Source organism: Indicator indicator, chromosome 36 (assembly GCF_027791375.1).
Source record: "Indicator indicator isolate 239-I01 chromosome 36, UM_Iind_1.1, whole genome shotgun sequence".
NCBI lineage: Eukaryota > Metazoa > Chordata > Aves > Piciformes > Indicatoridae > Indicator > Indicator indicator.
In genome coordinates, this window is record NC_072045.1 from 223624 (window position 1) to 242657 (window position 19034).

Consider the following 19034-nt stretch of genomic DNA (forward strand, 5'->3'; position numbering starts at 1 on the left):
GGGTTTAAAAAAAAAAAACCCAAAACTCAAAACCAACCAACCAGCTGAACCCAAAACAAACAGAAACCAAAACCAAAACTAAACCAAACCCAAACCAAACCCAAACCCCCTGAATTTTTGTCCTGGTCAGGAATCATCCTGATTGCTTTTCCTTTGGGAATTTAAGGGGTTGAAAAACCCAACCCAACCCAAACAAATAAGCAACAAAACAAAAAAAAAATCCCTGAATTTTGTTCTCTCCCTGTTTAATTTCCTCTTAAAAAAAAAATAAATAAAAAAAAGAAGATGCCCAAGGGGTTGAGTTCCTCATGGTGGTGTCACCAGGTTCAGCCCTGTTGTTGGCTGCTGGTGCTGAGGTGTCCTCTGAGACAAGGGAAATGGAAGCCACTTACTGGTGAGGACACAGGGTGGGGATGAGGGTGGCCACATGGTGTGGTGTCAGCAGCTAGACCACCACAGTTGTACCTTCACAGAAACCTCCAATCCCAGCAGAGACCTCTGGAGCTCATCCAGTCCAACCCACAGCAGGGCACCCACAGCAGCTTGCCCAGCACCACAATGCCCAGGGGGGGTTGGAAGCTCTCCACACAAGGAGACTCCACAACCTCTCTGGGCAGCCTGCTCCAGGCCTCCAGCACCCTCACACCAAACAACTTTCTCCTCCTGCTCAGATGAAACCTCCTGGCTGCCAGTTTGTGCCCTTTGCCCCTTGGCCTGTCCCTGGGCACCACTGAGCAGAGTCTGGCCCCAGCCTCTTGCCCCCCACAGCTCCTTTAGCTCTTGCTGAGCATTGCTCAGATGCCCTCTGGGGCTGCTCCTCTCCAGGCCCTCAGCCTCAGGGCTCTCAGCCTTTGCTCCTCAGAGATCTTCACTGTGCATGAAGCAGGTTGAGGTAAAGGAGGAGCTGAGGACCTTCACCAGGCAGCCTGCAGATGTTCAAGAAAAAGGACCCAGTGGTGAGGTTCTTGCAAAACCATTTCTCAGCAGGGGTTATCTCCAGCTCTTGGCCAGCTCTGTGCCAATGTCCCACCTAAAGCTTGGCTCTGGCTGTGCCAAAGTGGGGTGACAATGGCTAAAGCTCAGCTGGGCATCCCCTGGTGGGACAGGGGCAGTGTTGTCCTGCTGCTGGTGGTGGCTTAGACAAGATGACCTTTGAGGGGTCCCTTCCAACCAACCTTGGAATCAAAAGCACAAAGACCAGCAGTGAAAAACTTCCACCCAAGGTAGAACCAAAGCATCTGGGAGGTGTCTGGGGAATGAAAGGACCCAGATCCCTGAGAACTTCCACAGCTGAGGTAGGACACAGTGGCCAGGCTGAACCAGCAGGTCTCAGTGGGAGACCCCAGGTTCCCTTCTCTTCCTTACCCTCCATCACTCCTGCTGATGCCCCTAGGGCCCTGATTTTGCTCCTACTTCCCACAGCAAGGAAATGCCCTTTGGGGGCAACCCTGGTTGAGAGAATTGTCTTGAGGACAGAGCTTGGATTGTCTTTACCTGCAGGGAAAAAAAATCTTTGGTATCGTGGCGAGTTGCTCCTCAGGGCATTGTGCTTGCTGTGGGCAGCAGAGCCAGCGTGGGGCAGGGCTCAGCCTGCTGGTGGCTGGTCCAGGGGTGCTGGTGGGCTACAGGACACTTGGCTTTTGGCTTGTCCAGGCTTTCCCAAGCTGCTCAGTTCATTCAGACCATCAGGTCTCTGTAAGATCCAAAGACTTGTGGCCGTTGCTTGCATACAAGCCTGGAGAGATCTTCTCGTGGCTGGAAGCAAGGGATTGGCCTCCAAGAAGCAAAGCTTCTCATGCTGGGAAAGGTCTTGCAGGAGGAAATGGGACATGGGTGGCAAGCAGAGCTCCCTGGAGGACAGGAGGGTTGGTTAAGAGATGAATGGTGCTGCTGGATCAACTCTTCCCAAAAGCCAGCTCCTTGCTCCATGTCTCCCACCACCACCTGGTGCTGAGCACCTCAGTGCTGGCCATGGAGAAGGCAAAGGCAGCAGGGATGAGGCAAGAGCTGTAGATTCAAACCCTGCTTTGCTTTTGGGGGCTGCTGTGGCAGGGCCTGAAGAAGCTGAGATGTCCTTTCTCACAGGGAGCTGTGAGCTCTGGGGCCACCTCTTGTGATGGAGGCAAAGGATGGAGTAGTGAAGAGGCTGGAGAGGGCTGAAGAATCAGCAGTTTAAGGTAAAACCGCTGGTGATGGTGGGGAAACAGAAAGAAGCAGCTGCCACTGCCTTCTCCAGGCCACCATCACCCTCCTGACCTCCAAGGAAAGGACTCACTGCTGCTCTCCACCTGTCTCTGCAGGAGGAGGAGGAGCAGGAGGAGGAAGGAGCAGGGGGTGCAGCCCTTTTCAGGGGGAACTCTTTGGACATTTGCAGGCAGCTCCCTGGCAGTCCAGGGCAGGCAGGGAGATCTTCCAAAGTCCCCTGAGACCTGCTGGTGGGCTGAGGTCCTCCAGGCCCTCTTCCACTGCCTGGACTCTTCTTCTTGAACCCCTTCAAAGCAGAGCAGATGCCTCCATGCAGGGTGAGAGCCAGGCTGGGTGGCACAGCAAAGCCTGGCAGAGGCAGGCACTGGGTGCTGGGTGGTGCCTCTGACCCAAACCACATCCTTGTGGAGCAGAACCTCCAAACCAGGTCCCTGCAGTCCATCCTTGGGTCCAGCTGGGTGTAGATGCAGCTCCATCCTCAGCAGCTCTTTGCACACAGGCAGAGGCAGATCTCTGAGGTCACCCCAAGGGACAGGGACTTGGGGGCATCACCTGGAGAGGCCTCAGCTGCAGAGGGGAGGTCTGGGGGGCCCGGGTGCTGTTTCCCTTGTCTCAGAGCACACAAGGAGCCCCCAGGGCTCAGGTGGTGGCAGCTGATTGTCTCCTTCTCTCTCTGGGATTTGACCCACAGAGCTGAGTAAAGAAATTAAAAACCTCCCAAAACCCAAACCCAAAGCCAGGAGCTGCCCCTGACCCTGCAGCACCAGCTGGGATGGGTGGGTGCCCCCCGGGGTCCCATGCGCCAAATATCCTTACCCTGTTTACCAGGCATGGAGCCACACTGTGCACCTCAGCACCCTGGGGGTCTCTGAGCAGCTCCTGGCATTCCAGGGGTCCTCTGAGCATCCCTTGGCCTCTCTGAGGTCCTGCAAGGACCTGCTCTGGGGTCTTCCAAGAAACCCCTGGCTTCCTTGGGGTCCTCAGAGCAGGTCCCTTGGCCTCTCTGGGGTCTCCTAGGGTTCCTCAGAGCAGTCCTTGGCCTCTCTGAGGTTCTGTCTGGGGATCTTCCAAGCAGCCCCTGACCTCTTGGGTGTCATCTGAGCAGCCCTTGGCCTCTCTGGGGTCCTCCAAAGATACCCTCTAGGGTCTTCCAAGCAACCCCTGTCCTGCTGGGAGTCCTTAGAGCAGCCCTTGGCTTCTCTGGGGTCCTCCAAAGACCCTCTCTGGGGTCTTCCAAGCAACCCCTGTCCTGCTGGGAGTCCTCAGAGCAGCCCTTGACCTCTCTGGGGTCCTCCAAAGACCCTCTCTGAGGTCTTCTAAGTCCTCCTGAGGTCCTCAGAGCAGCCCTGGTCTCCCTGCATTGCTGCTGGGCAGTTTGGAAGTGGGGGAAAGAAAAGGAAGGAAAGAGGCAGAGGAAGACCCCCGGGGGTGGGAGTGGGAGTTGGGGGGTGGGAAGATGAACAATGACTCTCCCATGGCTGTTGGACAAGAAGATGATCCATGCAGAGAAGTCCTCAGCAACCCAAACTAAAAGTGGTGGACAAAGAAAGCAACAAGTTTGTCCCCACCCTCTCCCACCCTTTATTTTATTCCCCTCCCCTCCACCCCCACCCCAAAAAAAAAAAAAGACCCCAACCCTCCCCCCCAATAATTAGTAACATTACTTCAAGAAAGAGTATAATTATTTTTTTTCTTTGTTGTTGTCTTTGGTTTGTTTTTTTTTTCCTCTCTTTTGTTTTTTTCCATGCATAAATCAAATTTTCTTCTTTTTTTTTTTTTTGGTCTTTTTTTTTTTGTCCTTTTTTTTTTGTCTTCTTTAAATTACATCTGAACACAGAACACGGAGAATAAATACTCTTTACGACATGACTCAGAGAAAAAGTAACACAGCCGAACGCAAAGGGAATCAGGGAGGGGGGAGGAGTTTTTCTTCTCTTTTTTCCCCTTTTTCTTCATTTTTTCCCTTTTTTCTTCGTATTTCCCTGTTTTGCGTCATTTCCCCCTTTTTTCCTCTTTTTTCCCTCTTTTGTCTTCGTTTTTCCCTTTTTTTCCTTTCCCCTTTTTCTCATCTTTCCCCCCCTTTTTTCCTCCTTTTCCCCCTTTTTCCTCCTTTTTCCCTCTTTTTCCTCCTTTTTCCCTCTTTTTTCCCTTTTTCCTCCTTTTTCCTCTTTCCCCGCTTTTTTCCTCTTTTCTCCCCTTTTTTCCTCTTTTTCCCCCTTTTATCATCTTTCCCCCATTTTTTCCTTTCCCCCTTTTTCCTCTTTTTTCCCCCTTTTTCCTCTTTTCCCCCCCTTTTTCCTCTTCCCCTCCCTTTTTCCTCTTTATTCCCCCTTTTCCCCCTTTTTTTTCCTCTTTTCCCCCCCTTTTTCCTCTTTCTCCCTCTTTTTCCTCTTTTCCCCCTTTTTTCCTCTTTTCCCCATTTTTTCCTCTTTTTCCCCCCTTTTCCTTTTTTTCCCCCTTTTCTTCATTTCCCCTTTTCTCTCCATTCCCCCCTTTTTCTTCATTTCCCCCCATTTTTCCTATTTTTCCCCTTTTTTTCATTTCCCCCTTTTTTCTTCATTTTTTTCAATTTTTTGTCCATTCCCCCCCTTTTTCTTAATTTCCCCCTTTTTTTCTTCCATTTTTGCCCTTTTTTCTTCTTTTTCTCCCTTTTCCTCCATTTTTTCTTGATTCCCATTTTTCCCTTCTTCATTTTTTCCCTTCTTCATTTTTCCCCTTCTTTGTTCATTTCCCCCTTTATTTCCTTTTTCCCTTTTTTCTCCATTTTCCCCTTTTTTTTCAGTTTTTCCCTTTTTGCTTTATTTTTCCCCCTTTTTTCTTCATTTCCCCCCTTTTTCTTCTTTTTTTTTCCTTTTTTCTCTCCATTTCCCCCTTTTTCTTCATTTCCCCCCTTTTCCCCTCTTTTTCCCCTTTTTTCTTATTTTTTCACTTTTTCCCTCATTTCCCCACTTTTTCCCCCCTTTTTCCCTCTTTTTTCCCATTTTCCTTCTTTTTCCCATTTTTCCCTCCTTTCTCCCATTTCTCCCTTTTACCTTAATTTTTCCCCCTTTTCCCTCATTTCCCCCCCCCCCCCTTTTTCCTCCATTTTTCTTTTTTTGGTCTTTTTTTAAAAGGACTTCTGTTTAAATATGAAATCTGTAAACACCAAGGGTCCTTTTTTTAATTATTATTATTATTATTAATTATTAACCTTTCTCTCTTTCTCTCTATCTCTTTTTCTCTTAATTTAATTTTTTGGGGGTTTTCTTTCTTTTTTTTTTTTTTTTTTTGGTATTTTTTGTGTGTTTTTAACTCGTTCCTCTCCAGCTTGCACCTCCTCCACATTCAATATGTCTCCCACTTGAACAACTCATCAAAGAAATAAGAACATGCCTTCTGCAAAATTATAATTTAACAGTAGAAAGCTTCAAGTCACAAAGTCCAAAAACTACCTAAGTAACCTTTTTTTTTTTTTTTTGGTTGGTTTTTTGTTTGTTTGTTTTTTGTTTTAATTTTTTCTTTTATTTTTTGATTTTTTTTTTCTTTTTATATCACATAAACTATACATTAAATATTCTTGAGGTATTTCAGAGAACATTGTCAAAGGCTTGTAAGGTCTGTGCTGGGTGGATCATCAAGAAGGGCTTTCTCCTGCATAGAGAACATCTTTGGTATCACAAGCTCATAAGGTTGGGGGGCTTGGGGTTTAGAGAAGGGTTGAAGTGGGCAAGGGGTCCAGGCAAGATTTGGCCAAGGCAATAAGTGTGGAGGGACAACAGGGGAGTGGGGAGGTGATGAGGTAAGGGAGGTTCTGACCTGCTCTATCAGCTTGCCCAGAAGCATGGTCCTGGTTGGGCTTGGTGCCACCTGGATTGACCCTGGGCAAATCTGGTCCAAGTCAAAAGGAGTTGTCCCTCCTGGAGTCTGACCCAAGCAGACACCATGGCACCCTAACCAAGATTGCTGTACAGGAGCATCTCCACCACCAGACCATCCACGACTGCCTTCTGCTAAAGCTGAAGCAGCCCAAGCTGTGCTCATCTCCCTCAGTCAGTCAAAAATCCTCCTTTATGGACTTGGAAATGGTTCCTGCTGAAAGGTCTCACAGCTCCAACCCATCCCTAAAGGAGAGGTTTGGAGAAAGAAGAAGAACCAGGAACCCTCCCTGTGCTACCAAACCAGGGAAACCAAAGCCCAAGTCTGAGCTGAGTGAGGAAGGAAAACCCTGTGATGACATCCAGGACTTCCCATTTCCAGTGAGACACTGGAACAGGTTGCTCAGGGAGGTTGTGGATGCTCCCTCCCTGGAGCTGTTCAAGGCCAGGCTGGATGAGGCCTTGAGCAAGCTGGGCTGGTGGGAGGTGTCCCTGCCCATGGCAGGGGGTCTTGGAGCTGGGTGATCTTCAAGGTTCCTTCCAACCCAACCCATTCTGTGAATCTATGAATCTTGTGGACATCTGTAGGGTCCCAGCATTGAGCTGGGCTGGTGAAGGACATGGAGCAAAGCCTTTCCCCCAGAAGAAGAGAGCACCAGGTCAGTGCTCCTGGGGCAAGAGGGGCTGGGTGGAAGGACCTTGGGGATCACACCAGGCTTGGGGGAGGATGGTACAGGGACATCTAAGAGGGAGAACACGCCAGGGAACCAGCACCTTTCCCACTGTGGGTGGCAAGGGGGATGCTTTCTCTTCAGTTAGGACAAGGGTTGGGTTCCTCTCCTTCATCTCAACACCCAAAGACTACAAGAGTTGCCAGAATCCATCCCTTTGGAGAGCTGAGGTAATAGAGTGAGTCTTCAGGGTCAAAGCAGAGGAGCAAAGAAATGGCCACACACCTTTGGTACAAGAAAAAGGCACTCATCTACCACGCTGCCACCCCCCAGCCGCTCGCTTGCCTTCTCCCTCACTCTCTGGGGACCTGATGGGGCTGGGGCTGGGGCTGGGGATGGGGAGGGTTGGGGGTGGCAAGGAGGTCTTGGCCAGACTAGGGGGAGAGGAGCTCTCAGGCAGCCCAGCCACGGGGGAGCAGGGAAAGTGGAGTTTCCAGCACAGACCAGACAAGGCAGCAAAAATCTTTGGTATCAGACGTGATTTTCCAATCACAAACATTGAAAACTCAAGTGAGGTAGCCTTGATTCTTGGGTTCTCACTAGAAATGTCTTTGCATCCTTGAGGGCCTGTGGCATTTACTCTATTTTTTTTGGTCTTTTCTTTATTTTTTTTCTTTTTTTCCCCTTCGTTTTTTTCTTTTTTCTTTTTTCTTTTTTTCTTTTTTCTTTTTTCCCTTTTTTTCTCTTTTTTCCCCTTTTTTCTTTTTTTCTCTTTATTTTCTTTTTTCTCTTTATTTCTTTTTTTTTCTATTTTCTTTTTTATCCTTATTTTCTTTTTTTATCTTTATTTTTCCTTTATTTTCTTTTTCCCCCTTTCTTTTCTTTTTTCCCCTTTATTTTCTTTTCCCCCTTTCTTTTCTTTTCCTTTTTTTGTTATTTTCTTTCTTTTTTTCTTTCTTTTTTTCCTTTCTTTTTTTCCTTTCTTTTTTTTTCTTTCTTTTTTTTCTTTCTTTTTTTTTTTTTTTCCTTTTTTTTTTTTTCCTGCATGTTTTGGGTTAGTTTTTTGGTTGGTTTGGTTGGTTGGTTAGGTTTTTTTGGTTGTTGCTTCGTTGGTTGGTTGTTTTTTTTTTTCCACTTCCCAAACCAAGGCCCCCTTCCTGGCTTTTCAGCCCTTGAGTACTACTCGGTGGGGTTCAGCAAATCCACCACCACCACCATCGTCACCACGTCACGACAAGACAAGAAACAACGTCAGGGTTAAAAACTCAGCGGCGGGAAGCTGGGGGGTGGGGAAGGGGGTCCTAGGGAGAGGTGTTGGAGGAGGTAGGTAGTGGAGGGGGTGGGGATGAGATTCGCTTTGCCCTTAACTTGTGGGCGGTGGTTGGCAAAACACAGCAGAGGCATCTCAACCCCTTGCCCCTCCTTCCCCTCTCTCTCCTGTACGAAATCGGTTCAGTTCAGTGTGAACGTGTCCGGTCTGACACCTCCCCCAACCCCTCCACCACCCACCTACCCCAGGAGCTCTTTGCTTACAGATGTCCTCTAACCCCACCGGCGAGCACAGCCGGGCAGGGGCTCCGAGTGTGTGCAGGGGGTGGTTTGGGTTTGGGGTTTTTTTCTTTCACTTTTTTTTGTCCTTTCCTCATTTTTTCTTTTTTTTTTTTTTTGTCCATTCATCTTTTTTTCCCCTTGTCCTACCCTCTTTCTTTTTTCATTGTCCTTTTTTTCTTGTCTCTTCCTCTTTTTTTCATTGTCCTTTCTTTTTTCGTTGTCCTTTCCTTTTTTCATTGTCCTTTCTTTTTTCGTTCTCCTTTCTTTTTTTGTTGTCCTTTCCTTTTTTCATTGTCCTTTCTTTTTTCATTGTCCTTTCCTCGTCCTTTTTTTCTTGTCCTTTCCTCTTTCTTTTTTCTTTGGCCTTTCTTTTCTCTGTGTCCTTCCTTTTTTCTTTGTCCTTTCCTCTTTCTTATTTTTCCCTTTGTCCTTTCCTCTCTCTTTTTTTTTTTTTTTGTTTGACGTGCTTTATTTTTTTCCTCTCGATGAACACAGACATTATTTTTTTTTAAATCCTTTTTTTTCCCTTCTTTTTAACAAGGTGCCTTCCTGTTACACAACAGCTTGCTCTCAAAGTAAAGTGAATCGAAGAAACCATAGCTCTAGAACACAGGTGGTACTATTTTACCCGCATCAAAATTCATCATGTCCCTCTTTTGGGGTTGCTTTGCTTGTTGTTTGGTTTGATTTGTTGGTTTGTTTTTTGTTTTTTTGTGGTTGATGGTTGATTTTGGAGGATTTTTCCTTTTTTTTTTTTTTTATTCCCTTTTCCCCAAATGGCAGGGAAGGAAAAAAAAAAAGGAGGGGGGGGGGGGGGGAATCTTGCCTTCCCCCATCCATCCCCAAGCTTCTTACCAGCCCTTCCCAATCCTCAGTGGCACCTCCTTGCTCCTCCTGAGGACAACCCTTGGGGTGGGCCAAGGGTTGATGGTGAAAGGGTTTGGCCTGGTGATTGCTTTTTTGGTATTTTTAGAGGGCGGTGGGGGTGTGGGGATGGGGTGGGAGTGGTTTTTTTATATGGCACATGTCACCATGGAGAGCTGGGAGGAAACAATGGTGTTGAAGCTAGTACCAGTGCTCCAGAAATTCGCATTTTTAAGGCAGGTTGTTAATTGGCATAAAAAAAAAAAAAAGAAAAAAACAACAAAAATTCGACGTCTTTGTATGTTGAGGTTGGTTTTTTTGTTTTTCTCTTGGGTTGGGTTTTGAGTTTCTGGTGAGTCACCAAGCTTGGCCTTCAGCTCGGTTGGTTGTTGTGGTTTCTGTTGGTTGCTGTTCCAGGGGTTTTTGCTTGGGGTTTTTTCCATTGGGTTTTGTCTCTTTCCATCTCATCAGGGAGGATGGGTTTGGGTTGTTTTTTTTCTCACCCTTCCCCACCCCCTCTTCCCCCCCTTCTCACACCCAGAGCTGGATTTCACCACCCTGGGATTTCTCCTTGCCCACCATACACCGACGTCAGGTCCCAGGCGGGAATCGTTCCTTTGTTGGGTTGGGTTTTTCTTTTTGTTTTTTGTCATTTCTTTGGTAACAGAAGTGAAAAAAAAAAAAGGGGTGGGGGGTTGGGGAGTATGGGGAAGGGCTGGTCAGGGGGTGGGGGGCAATAGTGCGTGTCGAGGGGTGGATGGGGCAAGACCCAAAGCCAACAAATCTGCTTGGTCTGCGTCTGGTCCTCAACTGCGACACGAAGCAGAACTCCCGCAGCGAGCGGCGGAGCCGGACACCAGGAATGCTCAAGATCCTCTTGCTCCAAGTCTCTCCTCCCATCTCCTTTTTTTTTTTTTTTCCCAAACAATTCCTTATGTTTTAAATACCCGAATTCTGTAGCTAAAAATGTGCTTCTTTGACCTGCTTGGGCGCCAGGCGAGGCGGTGCAGCCGCAGTCCCCAGTCCGGCTGCAGTGCTGGGGGATGCTCGGCTGCGTGGAGGCCACAGCCAGGAGGTTTCCTTTGGCGTGGAAGTTCCTCTGGGAGGGATCCAGGGACAGGTGCTCTTGTGGGTTGGGGTGAGTGTGTGCATAGGGGAGGTGTGGGGGGGGGTGGGTGCTCTTGGGGGGGTGTTTGAGGGGGAAGGGGAGGTTGGAGGAAGGTGCCCGTGGAGGAGGATGGGGCTACAGGAATGATCTTGACCAGGCTTCCAGAACCTTCCAGGGAGCGAAAAGCTCAAGTGTCAGTGGCAGAGGTCTGGCTGCCTCGGGAACCTCGCTGCACCTCAGCGTGGGGAAAAGCTTTCAGCAGCCAGAGGCCTGGCAGGAGCCTGGTGAGCCTCCAGGGGAGCTTTTTCCCTCCTCCTCCCCCTTTGGAACCCTAGAAGAGCTGGTCCTGGTTCGATGTGGTTGTGCCACAGCCCAGCCCCATGGCTCCACCTCTTGTATCTCCCTCACCTTTACCCCTCCTCCGTGGGAGCCCTAAGAGTGGCTGTGGCAGAGACCCAGGTTGGTGTGGGCTCAGGGTGTGCCCCTTTCCCCAGACACCCTGGTGGGCACCTGAAGACAAGGTTCTGTGGTCCCCAAGGACCAGGCATGCTTCCAAACAGCACCTCACCCTCTCTCTCCACCCAGCATCATCCCTCTCTCCACAGGGCTTTCCTCCAAGCCCTCCTGAGGACAGAGCTGACCTGGTGGCAAACCCTTTCCCTGCTCCACAAGCTGGCAGGACGTGGCAGAAGGATTGGGGCATGAGACCTACGCCCAGAAGTGACACCTGGCTGAGGGTTCGGTAGGCTGAGGGACCCACAGCATCCAAAAGCACCCACCCTGGGACATGAGTGTGAGACTGGGGGTTGGCTTTGTCATGAGGAGGATGCCTGGGAAGGGGGAGGGGAGGGCAGGGAGTGGGGGACATCATGCTTTGGAGAAAGTGCTTGTAGAGGAAGAAGGGACCCCAGGGTTGGCGCCTGGCTCCTCCTGCCAGCGGTTCATGCACCGCCGCCTGGCGTTCATGAAGAAGTTGCTGACGGTGTTGAGCTCCAAGCCCAGCTGCTGGGAGATGGTCATCTGCATCTCCTTGGAGGGCCTCTTGTTCTCCTTGAAGATGGCGATCAGGGTGCGGCGCTGGAGGTCGGTGAAGACCAGGCGCTGCTTCTTGGGCTGCAGGCTCCTGTCCTTCTGCTGCTCCTGCTCCTTGCGTTTGCAAGCTGGGGGTTCAAAAGAGAGAAGGAGGGACAGTCACTAACTGCCTGCTCACCACCCTGCCCCACTGGCAGGATGTCAGGCTGCCTTCCCCCAAAAATAAAACCCCAGGCTCTCCCCTCCGGTAAAGCTGCTGGCTTGTAGCCCAGCACTCCCTAGGCTACCTCCCTCCTCTTCCTCCCTCTGAGTCCTGAGCCTCTCACAGCAGCAGTGTGGGAAGAGCCTGGGTGAAGGCCATTGCCTCTTCAGGTGCCCAAAGAAAGCCCTCCAGGTCTCAGCATCTCCAGGTGATCTTGGGACTAGAGACGGAGGAAAACCCTGAGCTGGCTCTGCTCCCACAGCCTGGCCATTGGGACCTGCTCTGTGCCTTAATTTTGGGGGTGATCCATCAGCCTCCCTCTCTCACTGCACTCTGGTGTGGTCACCCTCACCTCTTCCTCATCACCTGTGTGGATCTCCCTGGAGGACTCAAGGAAATTGTGTCTCTTGGCCACCAAGTCACTCAAAATACAAGGAAGAGCCAGGGGCAGGGACATTGCAAAAAGGGCATTCTGCAGCCACCACATCCCACAGCAGACAGCCTGTAAGGACCATTTGTGGTTCCACCTGCTCTGGGAAGGCATTTTCCTGCCCCTGAAGGCTGGAGAACAGCCTGAGCTACCTGAAGCTCCAGGAAATTCCATCTCTCCTGCATGCCTTTGCTACTGGATCCTTTGGCATCATGTGTGGCAGGTTGAGCCAGCACCAGATCAAAAGCCTCCCCTCCAGATTTGGCTGCAAACACAGACAGAGGGAGGGAGGTGAGCAGGGACCTTTGGTAAACATCTGGATTTTAACTGCAGGAATCTTTAGCTCACTGCTGGAGGAAAGGGTGAGTAAAGGAGACCTTTGCTGTGATGTTCCTCTAGAACGCTATGGAGTAACTGAGGCTGGTGGAGGTTGCTGGTCCACTTTCACCTCAAAGCATGGATGACCTCAAAGCTGTTGAGGTGAGCTCAGGGTGCTCAGGAACTTCACTGGGTCAGGGCTTGGCCATATGTGGGCACTGTGGGTGGGAGCATGAGATGCCCATGGGCAAGGCAGGGCATGGGTCTGGCCCTCCAAGGCTGGAGCCACAGAGTTTCCTCCTGGAAAAGCTCAGAAGAGAGTCAGGGAACTGTGGGCTGAAAAATGCCTGAAGAAAGCCCCAGACAGCAACAGTCTGCAGCCTTTGAGGTCTCTTGGTTCACACCGTCCAAAGGATTTGGCAGGGAGGGCACAGAACATAGAATCACAGAATCCTTCAAGACATTCTCTGTTGCTGGGTGACAGAGACTTCAACTTGGTTCTCTCAGACCTTTCCAGCAGCCTCTTCCACCTGGTGCACAGACTTTGGAGTGGGCAGAGGCCAAGGCTGAAAGCCACTGCCACAGAAATGGGACAGCAGCATCTTGGCTCCATGAGCCAGGAATCACCCTCAGGCTAAGCAGCTGCCTGCTCTGCAAACCTCCTTGGCCAGGCTAAGTAGGAGGGTAGGAAGCTGAGTAACCTCAGAGTAATGGGAGGGTGTCTGAAGTCACTTCTTCCTCCCTAGGGAACAAGAAAGTTCTCCTCTGGTTCTTCTTCAGCTGACCTGCACTGAGTCCTCTTTACATCACCTTCAGCTAGCAGAGAAGGATGATGTCCACCCCTTCCACCCACAGCTTCACAGTAATGGGAGGGTGTCTGAAGCCTCTTCTTCCTCACTAGGGAACAAGCAAGGTCTTCCTCTGGTTCTTCTGGACTAGATGATCTCTGGAGGTCCCTTCCAAGCCCTACCATGCTGTGAGTGCATGGTTCTTCAGCTGACCTGCACTGTGAGTCCTCTTCACACCCCCTTCAGCTAGCAGAAAAGGATGATGTCCACCCCTTCCACCCCAAGCTGGGGAAACCTTGAGCTCAGTGAAACAGATCCTTTATCCAGCACCTTCAGCCTTGTTTCCCAGCTCCCTGGCCTTGGTCCTTGCCCTGTCCCCAGGCAGCTGGTGGGAGCCACCAATTCTGCTCCTGCTGGAGCAGGGGACAGGAGGCCCCAAGCTTGACAATGATCAACCTCCACACTCAGGCCAAATCAGCCAGCCCTGGGTGTGGAGAGCCTTCCCCTCCCCTCCTCCCACCCCAGGCAGGTTTAGCTGCCAACCTACCATCCTCAGGGGCAGCCTGAGCCCTGCTGGGACCCTGTCCCGGGGGTACCTTACTCAAAGAGCCAGCAGAGAATGGTTTAGTGGAAACCTACCCTATGACCATCAGATGCTTGCAAAAAAAGAACAAACAAACAAAAAACCTTTATAGAAAAGTTGACTTTGGTTCCAGATAGGAATTTAAAGAAACCCAAACCAAGGCCCCCCCACCCCCCAACTCCCCAACTTCACCCCTCCCCCCCAAACCAACCAACCAAGAGAACAGGACCCCCCCTCACACATCCCCTATGTGCACATTTGGAGCAGCTCTGCCAGACCCCTCCCCACCTGCTGTGTGCCGTCCCAGTGCCCTCTTTGCATGCTTGGTTCCAGCCCCACGCTGGTGGCACTGGGAGGAACCTTGTGGCACTGGTGGGCACCTCATGGGCATGGCTTTGGCTCTGCAAGGTCCAGCCTACCTACAACAGCTACATACAGGCATGTGCAGGGATGTGTAGGTACTCACAGGTGCAGGATGTGCAACTACACACATGTGCAGGAATGTGTAGGAATTCACATGTGTAGGGATGTGTAGGTACTCACAGGTGTAGGGATGTGTAGGTACTCACAGGTGCAGGGATGTGTAGGTACTCACATGTGCAGGGATGTGTAGGTACTCACATGTGTAGGGATGTGTAGGTACTCACAGGTGTAGGGATGTGTAGGTACTCACAGGTGCAGGGATGTGTAGGTACTCATGTGCAGGGATGTGTAGGAATTCACATGTGCAGGGATGTGTAGGTACTCACAGGTGTAGGGATGTGTAGGTACTCACAGGTGCAGGGATGTGTAGGTACTCACAGGTGTAGGGATGTGTAGGTACTCACAGGTGCAGGGATGTGTAGCTACACACTTGTGCAGGGATGTGTAGGTACTCACAGGTGTAGGGATGTGTAGGTACTCACACGTGCAGGAATGTGTAGGTACTCATGTGCAGGGATGTGTAGGAATTCACATGTGTAGGTACTCATAGGTGTAGGGATGTGTAGCTACTCACATGTGCAGGGATGGGTAGGTACTCACAGGTGTAGGGATGGGTAGGTACTCACATGTGCAGGGATGTGTAGGTACTCACAGGTATAGGGATGTGTAGGTACTCACACATGCAGGGATGTGTAGGAATGCACATGTGTAGGGATGTGTAGGTACTCACAGGTGCAGGGATGTGTAGGTACTCATGTGCAGGGATGTGTAGGAATTCACATGTGCAGGGATGTGTAGGTACTCACAGGTGCAGGGATGTGTAGGTACTCACAGGCGTAAGGATGTGTAGGCACACGCAGGTGCAGGCACATGTAAGTATTCACATGTGCAAGGATATGTAGGTACTCACAGGTGTAAGGATGTGTAGGTACTCACACATGCAGGGACATGGAGGTACATGTATAGGTACTCACATGTGTAGGTACTCACACGTGCAGGGATGTCTCAGCCCACCCACACCCCGTGGACCTGCTGGTGCTGTTCAGCTTGCTGCAAGCCCAGCAAAGCCTCTGGGGTCCCCTTTGTCTCCTTGCTCTCCCACCTGCTGGCTCCCATTCCCACCAGCAGCAGTGGACAGCCAGCCTCAGCATTCCAGCTCTCCAACCTCACCTCTCCACCTCCCATTCCACTCCTAGGAGTAATTATTACAAACCACTCACCCCAAGCTCCCAGACAAACTCTAACCATTAGAGTCTTGCTGGTCAAACTGGGATCCAGCTGTCATAGAATCCCAGAATGGGTTGGGTTGGAAGGGACCTTCAAGATCATCCAGTTCCAACCCCCTGCCATGGGCAGGGACACCTCCCACCAGCCCAGCTTGCTCAAGGCCTCATCCAGCCTGGCCTTGAACACCTCCAGGGAGGAGGCAGTCACAGCCTTCCTTGGGCAACCTGTGCCAGTCTCTCCCAACCCTCACTGCCAACAATTTCTTCCTCATATCCACTCTCCATCTCCCCTCTCCCAGCTCAAAGCCATTGTCCCTCACCCTGGCACTCCCAGCCATTGTCCAAAGTTCCTCCCCAGCTCTCCTGGAGCCCCTTCAGGTACTGGAAAGCTGCTTTGAGGTTTCCCTGGAGCCTTCTCTTCTCCAGACTGAACAGCCCCAACTCTCCCAGCCTGTCCCCATAGGTTCTCCATCCCTCTGATCATCTTAGTGGCCTCCTCTGGACCTCTTCCAACAGCTCCAGACCCTTCTTGTTCTGGGAGCACCAGAACTGGACCCAGCAATTCAACCCAGTGCCCAGGGCTGCTGAGGCAGAGGTGATACCAGCTCCACACCTCTGTTATTTTTGGCCTCCCCCATTTCCTGTGCTCGTTTGTTTATTTATTAATTTCTTTTTCTGCTGATGCAGCCCAAGCCCTCCCTCCCTCCCCCTCCTCCTTCCCCAGCTCAATCTAATTACAGCTCCGCTGCACAGGGATCGATCGTGATGCTGCTCAGCTCTATTTATGGTGCCCATCAACCCCCCAGCACAGGATCTTTTCCCTACCCCACATCCCCCAGGCACTGCTTTCCCAGGCAGGCTGGAAGAGGCCATCCCCATGTCCCTGTGTCCCTGCTAGTGGTGGGAGCCAGGGACAGGGATCAGCTAGGGGCATGACTCTGAATCCCACCCAGGTCAGCACAGGCTGCGGGAGGTTCTCTGTGCTACAGAATCCTTTTTATACAAACCTCAAACCCTAAAAGATTCAGCACAGAATCACTGCATGGTAGGGGTTGGAAGGGACCTCTGGAAATCATCAAGTCCAACCCCCCTGCCAGAGTAAGTTCACCCAGGGCAGGTCACATAAGAACACATCCAGGTGGACTTGAAAGTCTCCAGAGAAGGAGACTTCACAACCTCTCTGTGCAGCCTGCTCCAGTGCCCTCCCACCCTCAAAGCACAGAAGTTCTTCCTCATGTTGAGATGGAATTTCTGTGTTGAGGTCTATGTCCATTACCTCATGTGCTGTCACTGGGGACCACTGAGAAGACCACTGAGAACATCCTTGTCTCTCAGTCATGAACTGCAGGGGCTCTGGGCCCAGCTGCAGTCCATGGGTTTGGGAACTTGGCTTTCACCTTGCCTCTGCATTATTTCCCCAGCAAACACCCATAGGCCAGGGTACCACCCTGCCCTCTCCTGCTCCTTGCTCCTCCTGGGGCACAGGAGACCCTTGTAGTACCAGAACCAACAGTGAAGAGAAGGATTGGGGTCCCCTGTGACCAATGGGAATGCTCTGATGGCCAGTAAGGGGTTGAGCTCATCCATAATGGAGATCTCTCTCCTTCTCTCTTCGGCTCCTTTCACAGTGTCTGAACCTCTGAGATCTCCACAGCTCAGCCAGGCTTGGCTGAAACCAGACAGCAAGGAGTGACAAGGAGGAAATCATAGAATCAAAGAATGTTAGGGATTGGAAGGGACCTCCAATGATCATCGAGTCCAACCCCCCTGCCAGAGCAGGATCACATAGGGCAGGTCACACAGGAACAGGCCCAGGTGTGTTTGGAATTTCTTAGAGAAGGAGACTTCACAACCTCTCTGAGCAGCCTGCTCCAGGGCTCCAGCATCCTCACACCAAAGAAGCTTCTCCTCACGTTGAGGTGGAACCTCCTGGGTTCCAGTTTGTGCCCACTGCCCCTTGTTCTGTCACAGGGCACCACTGAAATGAGCCTGGCCCTTTCTTCTTGACATCTATCCTTATGATGTAAACATTGATAAGATCTCCTCTCCAGGCTAACCAGCCCCAGGGCTCTCAGCCCTTCCTCATCACAGAGAGGTTCCAGTCCCTTCAGCATCCTCGTAGCCTCCATTGGACTCTCTCCAGCAGTTCCCTGTCTCTCTTGAACTGGGGAGCCCAGAACTGGACAGAGTACTCCAGTACTCTGTAGTCTCACCAGGGTAGAGCAGAGGGAGAGGAGAACCTCACTTGACCTGCTGGCCACACTCTTCTTCATGCACCCCATCCCTCAGGTGAGAACCTCGAGGAGAGGAGAAGCAGGAGGAAAGACCTCTGCCAGCAGAGACATCCCACCCGCTCCACCCGAGCACTTCTGCTGAGGGCTTCTACCTCTCACCGAGCCGGGTGTCAAGCCAGGGAGAGCATTTTCCTTGACTTAACCTTGACCAGCTGAAAGCAAAACATCTCCCAAATCACTTCGAAAGGAGCCATCAGCGAGACAATCAAAGCGGCTGCTGCTCAGGAGCTGCGATTACTCCGCGCAGCTTGAACTCCGCCAAGCGTTTAACTAATACCCGATGGCTCGGCAGGCTCCCGCTGCCCCCCAGCCTCGGCTCCCTCTGCCAGAGCCGCAAACCTCTCTGTGCTCCGCCCCAGCCTCCTCTCCCTCTCCAGTCGCTCGCAACACAACCTGCAATTTTCTGCCCACTTTGCTTAAGTGCTGGCGATTTGTTGAAATCACAAAAAGACAGCCGGCGGCTTTCAGAGCTAGCCCCGGCAAGGTGAGGGGGATAAAAACAACCCCAAACCCACCCACTTGGCTCCTTTTTCTCTCTGTCAATGCGGCTCGCAGCGGTGTCGAGGGATCGAGGAGCGTTTAAGGGGCTCTAAGGGAGGTGGAGGGAAGGATGGAGAGAGGGGGATCTGGATGTGGTTGGTCAAGGACAGGTTTTTTTCAGTGCAGAGGTGGGGAAATACATTCACAGAATGGTTCTGGTTGGAAAGGATCTTAAAGCTCATCCAGTTCCAACCTCCTGCCATGGGCAGGGACACCTCCCACCAACCCAGGTTGCTCAAGGCCTCATCCAGCCTGGCCTGGAACACCTCCAGGCAGGAGGCAGCCACAACCTCCCTGGGTAACCTGTGCCAGTCTCTCCACCCTCACTGGAAAGAATTTCTTCCTCATCTGCAGTGTCAATCTGCCATCCTGAAGCTTCAATCCATTCCCTCTCCTACCACAACAAGCCCTGAGCAAAGCTCTCCAGTGCCTTCCAGATGGATCTAGCCCCTCACTTTCTCCTTGAAGGGGAAGGAGATCTCAACCTCTTTCAGAGAGAAGGGAGAACTGGGTGTAGGAGGTGGGTGCAATGGGTGTTACTGGTTCAGACCCTTCCCTGATGTTCTGGAGCCACAACTCTGAGCAAACTGGGAAGAGCCCAGCACCTCCCACAGCAGAGCAGTATCTCACCTTGAACTCAGTTAACCTCATGGCATCTGCTCCACCAAAACTGGAGCAGAATCTGGACCAGGGATCAGGAAGCTTCATCTGCAAACCAGAAATCTTTTGCTCCACCACAGGAGGGCCAGGTGGGATGCTCAGAGCTGGGGCACCTGGGCACCTGTGAGAGGTTTGTTTGACTTTTTTTTTTTCATATTGTAAGAGCCCCAAGGTTTCTCCAGTGGAAATTTGAGTCCCCTCCAGCTGGGAAGACTCAGTGCTAACAGGTAGTGTGCAACACAGAAAGGGAGTTCAAAACCAAACTCCCAACTTCCTTTTTTTTGC

The 19034-nt window shown here is 51.1% G+C and overlaps 1 protein-coding gene across 2 annotated transcripts in view; it reads right to left on the minus strand.

Moving 5' to 3' along the window:
- Positions 1–11120: 11120 nt before the first annotated feature.
- The window catches only part of LOC128978359 (hepatocyte nuclear factor 6-like), a 32588-nt gene continuing 24674 nt past the window's right edge, over positions 11121–19034 (minus strand). For both annotated transcript variants that reach the window (XM_054396249.1, XM_054396248.1), the window contains one exon: positions 11121–11413. In XM_054396249.1, the coding sequence (XP_054252224.1) occupies positions 11121–11413 (293 nt within the window). The remainder of the gene's footprint in view (positions 11414–19034) is intronic.